At 37.6% G+C, this 8,832-nt stretch overlaps 1 protein-coding gene across 1 annotated transcript; it reads right to left on the minus strand.

Moving 5' to 3' along the window:
* SPINK9 (serine peptidase inhibitor, Kazal type 9) lies at positions 918–7,938 on the minus strand. The gene is made up of 4 exons (XM_005683133.3): positions 7,776–7,938; positions 6,989–7,017; positions 2,438–2,562; positions 918–1,085 (listed from the first exon to the last, which is right to left on the minus strand). Exons 1-4 carry the CDS (start codon positions 7,828–7,830, stop codon positions 1,040–1,042), a joined length of 255 nt encoding a protein of 84 aa, XP_005683190.2. The 5' UTR covers positions 7,831–7,938; the 3' UTR covers positions 918–1,039.

Genomic DNA, 8,832 nt, shown 5'->3' on the forward strand with positions numbered 1-8,832 from the left:
TAATATGATTTTGTGATACATAATGTATTTGTAGGATTTCAAGTTTTAGGTCTTAGACCTGAGATCAGACTTTAAAGAAAGACAAACATGGGAGACATCAACTAATTCATGGGAACTTGCACAACTTTCCTGGCTGTATTTACTTGAAATGTTTTACAGACATATTCTCTGGGAAGAAGTAGCAGTCTCCACCCAGGGTTGCTTTCAGTGTCTTAAACACAAGAGACATACAGCAAAACAGTATTTCCTGATTGTTGTGCTTGAAGTCTCCCTCTTTATGTGTTCAGGAATTTTTCAGAAATAGGCCAGAACTAAGTTATACACTGGGACTGTTTTCCTAGCCTGGGCAAGAGAAGGCACCAGCTTTAGCTCTTTTGATTTTCCTGGTTCCTGCTTTGTTGTTGTTCAGTCTGACATGACTGAGCAACTGAGCAAAATAACAACATGCTGATTTTAATTTAACATTGTTGTTATACTTAGTTGTGGGGGGCAGTGCGTACTGGCATTCTTTATTTTTATTTTATTCTTTAATTTTTATTGGAATATTTGTTGCCATTCAGTCTTTCAGTCATGTCTGACTCTTTGTGATCTCATTGACTGCAGCACGCCAGACTTCCCTATCCTTCACCGTCTCCCAGAGTTTGCTCAAACTCATGTCCATTGATTCAGTGATGCCATCCAATCATCTCATCCTCTGTCATCCCCTTCTCCTCCTGCCTTCAATCTTTCCTAGCATCAGGGTCTTTTCCAATGAGTCACCTCTTTGCATCAGGTGGCCAGAATATTAGAGCTTCAGCATCACTTCTAGTCTTAATTGGCCCCTTTCCCCTAGGATGTGGCCCTAAAGTTGTCTTATAAAGATTACGCAAAAGTGAAGCAAATCTAGAAGATTCAACTCCTAAACAAAAAGTCAGACATATATTTATTTCACTTTATTTTACAAGCAAATCAAGACATAATAGTGACAAGATTAGGTAATATGGTATAGATTATATGGGAGAAAAAATGTGTCTCTTGTGTTTGTAGTCATAAGACAGATTCAACATTTTCCAAAGTGTACAAATTTAAGTTTGTTGTTAGTTTTCCTGTGGAGACAAAAATAACAACAAGTGAGAAATGCTGAGGCCATAAGCATTTCATTAGCATCCACATTTCACCAGTGAGCCCCTCAAAATGTAGCCAAGTCTCTCCATTTATTGATGCTTTTAAAAGGAGTGATGTCAGTTTAGGGATTTTTTAGCAAGTGGCGCTGATTACATAAGGATGGGCTCATAATACATCACAGTCAGTTTATGTCCCTAAAAACATATTTTAATGGATTTTTTATTTAAAGAAGATACATGTAAGCCTTTTTTTATGAGTTCATAAATTTTTCTTAATAAAACAGAATCAGAACAATATGCCTTATATATTAGATGCTAGTTTTCAGTCATGTTTCTTTTAAAAGTACTTAAAGGGAACTGTAAGTTTCTAAATACACTCTAGTATATTAGTCATCATTTTTTGCTTTTTGAGCTGATACTAATATATCTTTTGGATGATTACTTTGTAATCTTTAAACTGCTTCTGGTTATTTGATTTTCTAAATTAAAGTTTATTATACCTCCAGCATACCTTTTTTTTTTTTTTTTTTTTGAGAAATCATACTCAGAACAATTTCTTTAGGCTTTTCAAATAGTGTCCCCTTTTGGACCAATCGTTAAGGAGCTCTAACATATCCAGACTTAGTTGTTGAAGCTGAACAATAAACACAGATCATCCTAGCAGTTGTGGACTGGCATGCCTAGATGGAGGGATATTTCTTTTTCCCTGAAAATAAACAAAACATGACTGCGAGCCAAACTGGTGAATTTTTCGTGGGAAGAGTTTAAGCAATAGATTAATAGGTAGAAGTTGAACTGCTGCTAAGTCTGCTGCTAAGTCACTTCAGTCGTGTCCGACTCTGTGCGACCCCATAGATGGCAGCCCACCAGGCTCCCCCGTCCCTGGGATTCTCCAGGCAAGAACACTGGAGTGGGTTGCCATTTCCTTCTCCAGTGCCTGAAAGTGGAAAGTGAAAAGTGAAAGTGAAGTCGCTCAGTCATGTCCAACCCTCAGCGACCCCATGGACTGCAGCCTTCCAGGAGCCTCCGTCCATGGGATTTTCCAGGCAAGAGTACTGGAGTGGATTGCCATTGCCTTCTCCTGGATGACCTTTAAATTTCTTTCCAAGATTCCTTCCTTCTAAGGTTCTCTACTCACTCTTACTGTCGCTATGTAGTGACACAGTAATACCAGTGACTCCTGAATCCTGTAAATTATGAGAATTCTATTCATCAGAGTCAGCATGAGATGATTTACATATTCTATACCATAAACAACTCCTTCTGTTTCAAGTACATTTGTCTTAACACGTAATTATTAACACTTAAATGTAGAAAACTATTTCAATACTTACTCAACTTCATAACAAAAGTAGCAATCATTGCTGTAAGTTTTGCCATCAGATCCACAAATTGGTGCATATATGTCATAACAAAATCTTTCTTCTAATGGTAACATTTTATATTTATTACAGTCAATCTGGAAATACATATAAAAAGCCTTGAATTCCTTAAGCAAAATTTTTATTCTCAGGATTTAGGATTTTCCAAGCAAGTTCAGAACGCTCTCAGTGCATTTGTGTCTTATTCCAACTGTCTATTCTCAACTAACCCCAAGATACAGTAAGGAAAAAAAAGAAAGAAAATTATGTCATATATATAATCATGAGTGATAAACTTCTTTATAATAACTGGTAACTGAATCATTATCTATTTTAAAATAGAATCTTTTCCACCATACTGGTTGATGCATCTGTTCTCAACACATAGCATATTCACAAGTACAACCATTCCCATGGGATCAGTTTTCTACATATCTCATGTAGTAGTTTGCTACTCCTCTCTTTCACTTTAAAAGTTCTGCCTGAATGTAAGTATGAGATATATTATGAGGATAACTACTATAGTTATAAGGACTATTACATCATAGCAACATTTGCCATTAATTATTGGTAACAAGGTACTTGATATACACTTCACTAGCACATAGGTAAACAGATATATTTTAACATTGTAGTTGAGATCCACTAATCTCAGTTTCTGTAGCCAAAGCCAAGGTGATAAGTTGCCTGCAGGAGCAAGTAGGAAATTACCAAGAAAGAATTTTCTAGGTTTTTCATCTTTGAGCAAATTGTGCAGTGTAGACATTAAAGTCAAACATGTTGGAATTCAAATCCTGACTATATAACTCTGGGACAATTAATTTTCCTCTCTAAGCCTTACTTTATTTATCTGCAAAATGAAGGTAATAATAACTGTATGGTAATAGTAAAGTGAAACATACATAAATGAGAAGATATGTATGAAATACTTAGCAGTACATGGCATGGTAAATAGTGAATACATGATAGCTATTAATTTTGTTCTGGCTTGACTTCAGATTCTACACTAACTCCAGTTCTTTACCAAAGACTCTACCTTTCCAGCTCCTTCTGTCCCAGAGTTTCAGACATCATATTTTTCTTTTTTAAAAAATTTATTTTTATTGAAGTATAGCTGATTTACAATTTGCAATGTTGTGTTAGTTTCTGGTATACAGCCAACTGATTAAGTTATATAGACACTGAATATAGTTCCCTGTAGTGTACAGTGAGATCTTGTGTACTCATTCTATATATATTAGTTTGCATCTACTAATCTGCCCCCCACCCCTGGCAACCTGTCTCTTCTCTATGTCTGTGACTCTGATTTGGTTTCAAAAATAAGTTCACTTGCAGACATGATATTTTTCTAATGTTTGAGTATCTCCACTTAGATAACTCAAAATATGCTAAAATTCAAGTTCCCCTTCAGATATGTTTCATTACTTAATTCATCTACTCCTTTAGTTACTATACTTTATGAACCTTCTAAATTTTAGAGCTGTGCTGAAGGCTGCCAATACAAAGATTACTAAGCATGACATGGTGGGAGGGGACTTCAGAGGCTAGTACAGCTTGGTGGAAAATGGAACAGCAGTACCCCATGTCAGGTATGGCTGCCCTGTGGTTTGTGAAATGTCCTTTTCATTACAGGGGACTGGAATGCAAAAATATGAAGTCAAGATACACCTGGAGTAACAGGAAAATTTGGCCTTGGAATACAAAATTAAGCAGGGAAAAGGCTAACAGTTTTGCCAAGATAACATGCTGGTCATAGCCAACACCCTCTTCCAACAATGCAAGAGATGACTCTACACATGGACATCACTAGATGGTCAATACTGAAATCAGATTGATTATATTCTTTGCAGCCAAAGATGGAGAAGTTCTATAGAGTCAGCAAAAACAAGACCGGGAGCTGACTGTGGCTCAGATCCTGAACTCCTTATTGCCAAATTCAGACTTAAAGCTCCAGTACTTTGGCCACCTCATGCGAAGAGCTGACTTATTGGAAAAGACTCTGATGCTGGGAGGGATTGGGGGCAGGAGGAGAAGGGGATGACAGAGGATGAGATGGCTGGATGGCATCACTGACTTGATGGACATGAGTCTGAGTGACCTCCAGGATCTCGTGATGGACAAGGAGGCCTGGTGTGCTGCGATTCATGGGGTCGCAAAGAGTTGGACATGACTGAGCGACTGAAGTGAATGGAACTGAAGAAAATAGAGAAAACCACTAGACCATTCAGGTATGACCTAAATCAAATCCCTCACAAGTATACAGTGGAAGTGATAAATAGATTTAAGGGATTAGATCTAATAAACAGTGCCTGAAGAACTATGGACAGAGGTTCATGACATTGTACAGGAGGCAGGGATCAAGACCATCCCCAAGAAAAAGAAATACAAAAAGGAAAATGGTTGTCTGAGGACAGATAGCTGAGAAAAGAAGAGAAGTGAAAGGCAAAGGAGATAAGGAAAGATATACCCATTTGAATGCAGAGTTCCAAAGAATAGCAAGGAGAGATAAGAAAGCCTTCCTCGGGGAACAGTGCAAAGAAATAGAGGAAAACAATAGAATGGGAAAGACTAGAGATCTCTTCAAGAAAATTAGAGATACCAAGGGAACATTTCATGCAAAGATGGGCACGATAAAGGATAGAAATGGTATGGACCTAACAGAAGCAGAAGATATTAAGAAGAGATGGCAAGAATACAAAGAAGAACTATATAAAATAGATCTTCATGACCCAGATAATTATGATGGTATGATCACTCACCTAGAACCATACATCCTGGAATGTGAAGTAAATGGGCCTTAGGAAGCATCACTATGAACAAAGCTAGGGGAGGTGATGGAATTCCAGTTGAGCTATTTCAAATCTTGGAAGATGATGCTGTGAAAGTGCTGCACTCAATATGCCAGCAAATTTGGAGAACTTGGCAGTGGCCACAGGACTGGAAAAGGTCAGTTTTCATTCCAATCCCAAAGAAAGGCAATGCCAAAGAATGCTCAAACTACCGCACAATTGCACTCATCTCACATGCTAGTAAAGTAATGCTCAAAATTCTCCAAGTCAGGCTTCAGTAGTACGTGAACTGTGAACTTCCAGATGTTCAAGCTGGTTTTAGAAAAGGCAGAGGAACCAGAGATCAAATTGCCAACATCTGCTGGATCATTGAAAAAGCAAGAGAGTTCCAAAAAAATATCTACTTCTGCTTTACTGACTATGCCAAAGCCTTTGACTGTGTGGACCACAACAAAACTCTGGAAAATTCTTCAAGAGATGGGAATACCAGACCACCTGACCTGCCTCCTGAGAAATCTATGCAGGTCAGGAAGCAATAGTTAAAACTGTACATGAAACAACAGACTGATTCTAAACTGGGAAAGGAATGCACCAAGGCTGTATATTGTCACCCTGCTTATTTAACTTATACACAGAGTACATCATGAGAAATGCTGGGCTGGATGAAGCACAAGCTGGAATCAAGATTGCTGGGAGAAATATCAATAACCTCAGATATGCAGATGACACCATCCTTATGGCAGAAAGTGAAGAAGAACTAAAGAGCCTCTTGATGAACATGAAAGAGGAGAGTGACAAAGTTAGCTTAAAGCTCAACATTCAGAAAACTAAGATTGTGGCATTCGATCCCGTCACTTCATGGCAAATAGATGGGGAAACAGTGGAAACAGTGTCAGACTTTATTTTTGGGGGCTCCAAAGTCACTGTAGATGGTAATTGATGGTAACCAAAATTTTTGACTTAAAAGAAGTAGAAGGGACTGCCTGGGCCATAGGGTCATGCAGCTAGAAAGCAGTAGAGCTAGTCTAAAACCCAAATTGCCTGGTAGCTAGCTTAAGTTTTTACTACCACACCTAGATTGTCTCAACAGTAGTCATTATTTAATGAGTAATGAAAAAAAGGTTAAATGAAAATCTTCATTCTTTAAGATAGAGAACAAAGATATGTGACCCATTTAGACATTTAAGTCATGACTTGTCCTTCCTGAGCTTTACTATGTGTCAGGTACTCTGCTAAGCCTTTTTAAATATTACAGCTTTAAGTTTCACAATATTGTGAAATATGACGCAAGTATTGTTTCCCATGGGCACACTATCAAACAGCTAGAATTTAATCAGCACCTATTCACTCTGATGCTAGGTTTCTGCCCCTTCCTTTTTAGAAAGGTCTATCTACAGTTTTTTAAAATAAACAATTTTTGAAACTTAAAAAATAAACCTTCAAACATGTAGAAATTTAATTAATATGTAGTGTTGAGTATTTCTTTACTGATACTAGCCTTTAAAATTATACAAAAGTAGTACTTTCATGTCAAGATGGGCATACAGACCTGCCCCCTCCTTTTTAGAAAGGTCTACCTACAGGGTTTTAAAAGAAACAATTTTTGAAACTTAAAAAATAAACCTTCAAACATGTAGAAATTTAATTAATATGTAGTATTGAGTATTTCTTTACTGATACTAGCCTTTAAAATTATATAAAAGTAGTACTTTCATGTCAAGATGGGCATACAGACCTGTTCATGGTGTTTGACACAGTCTACATCTGTAAGACAAAGACAAAGAAATTTAAACTCTGGAAGAATCTAATCTTAATAGAAAACTAATCTTTGATTTGTTTCAGCTCTCAGACTGTCATCAAAATATAAGATTCACTTCAAAGCTGTATGAGCATAATATTAAAGGTTAAAGCTCTTCACACAGAACTTTTCATTTTCTTTTTTGAAGTGGGTTTTAAGTGTAGCCCAAAAGATGAAATAGCTATTATAATAATGAGTTTGTGCTGTTCTTTCCTACTTCATAATCTGAACTTAGAAAATATTTTTTAAAAAACCTACAAGTTTTATATATTGGAAGTGTCTGCTGTTATGTAACAAGCCTAGAGGCAGAAATTGGACTAGCAGTTGAAAAGTCTAGGGAGGCAGATTTCAACTCAATAATGGAAGAAGAAGAACAGTAGTTCATGCTGCCAAACTATAGATTGCCAGTCATGCATTGAATTGTTTTGTGATGAAATGAGATCCCAATAAAAAGTGATGTTAAGCCCAAGGATACATTGGATAGGCATTTCCCAAAGAAGTTTTACTAAATATTTATATGATAGCAATTTGGCCTTGGTTGACCATTTAGGTCCACTTGCACCATGATGATATAATTTGGTCATTTATTGGTACAAACAAAAAAGTGCATTTCAAAAATTTTCCTTTATTATATGTGTTGCATATATTTCAGAATTATATGGATAGAAGATAACATGAACTCCCAATATCAGGGCAGGGGCAGGGTTATGAGGGAGATACTCACTGAGGATCGTTGGAAGCACCAGGGCTGAGAGCAGGACAAAGGCTGCTGTTCTCATGCTGCTGAAGTGGCCAAGGGCAGTCCAGTGGAGGAAAAAGAAGTGACTTTCTGGTGTCTGCCCAGCCCGGATGGGTTCTGCCTTATGTATGGTCAAGAGTTCTGTGTCAGTTGTGAAATAGCTATTTCCAGAAATAGAAGCCTGGGAAGAGGGCAGAAACATCTGCTAAGGAGGGACTTTTTTTGTTGTTATGAAAGAGAGGTGATTATATATGACATTTTAATAGATCATAGGACCCAATAAAGTTGGCATTATTTCCTCACCTCTTTAAGTTTGTTTGCTTTTACATCTGTTACACAGTTTGATTGTCATAACAGATAGTAACTAACATTCTGACAGACAGTAACTACCATTTTCTTTGTTTTACAGACGAGGGAATGAAGTCACAAGGAAGTTAAGTAATTTCACTGGGTTTACTACATATTCTTTGGTGTACTGCTTTTTCTGGGAAGAGTCATCAGCATGGCAGCTTTATAGGTTTTAACATTTTCTCAGGTTCCCCTCTTTCCTCTTCTCTCCTCTAGAACCGAAGGGGTAAATGTTGGCAGTTGAGACCCCAGACTGGGAACAGAGAAAAGGTATCAGCATCCAAGTCTTGATTCAGCACAAACAGGCAGGAATTCCTGACTTTTAGGAAGAGGGTAATTTCCCCCAAAATCCCATATTTGGGGAGATGGTATAATGGGTGGAGTTGGTGAGCACTCATACCTCATTTACCCACCAGATCTCTGGTGAAAGCTTCTTTATCAAGAGCCCTTAGGAGGAGGATTTCCCCAAAGCCAATAATGAAGAGGTATGTAACAATCATAGCAAAGAACAGAGCTAGTGGATGCAGGAGCTAGACTGTCCCTGGAACTCCGGCCATGATTGTCTGGTCCCCAAATGCAGGCTGATGGTTCAAAAATGAGATGTTAACTTGCCCTCGCAAGTAGTTACACACAGGGTCAGTGCTGGTGGTTTAGTTGCTAAGTCATGTCTAACTCTTGTGAACTCATGAACTGT

This window comes from Capra hircus, chromosome 7 (assembly GCF_001704415.2).
Source record: "Capra hircus breed San Clemente chromosome 7, ASM170441v1, whole genome shotgun sequence".
Lineage (NCBI taxonomy): Eukaryota > Metazoa > Chordata > Mammalia > Artiodactyla > Bovidae > Capra > Capra hircus.

Coding starts and splice junctions, on each gene's coding strand:
- SPINK9 (XM_005683133.3), bottom strand. CDS start 7,830: ATGAGAACAGCAGCCTTTGTCCTGCTCTCAGCCCTGGTGCTTCCAACG. Junction 7,018..7,775: donor GGTGCTTCCAACGATCCTCA/GTGAGTATCTCC, acceptor TTTGTCTTACAG/ATGTAGACTGTGTCAAACAC. Junction 1,086..2,437: donor TACTTTTGTTATGAAGTTGA/GTAAGTATTGAA, acceptor TTGTCTCCACAG/GAAAACTAACAACAAACTTA.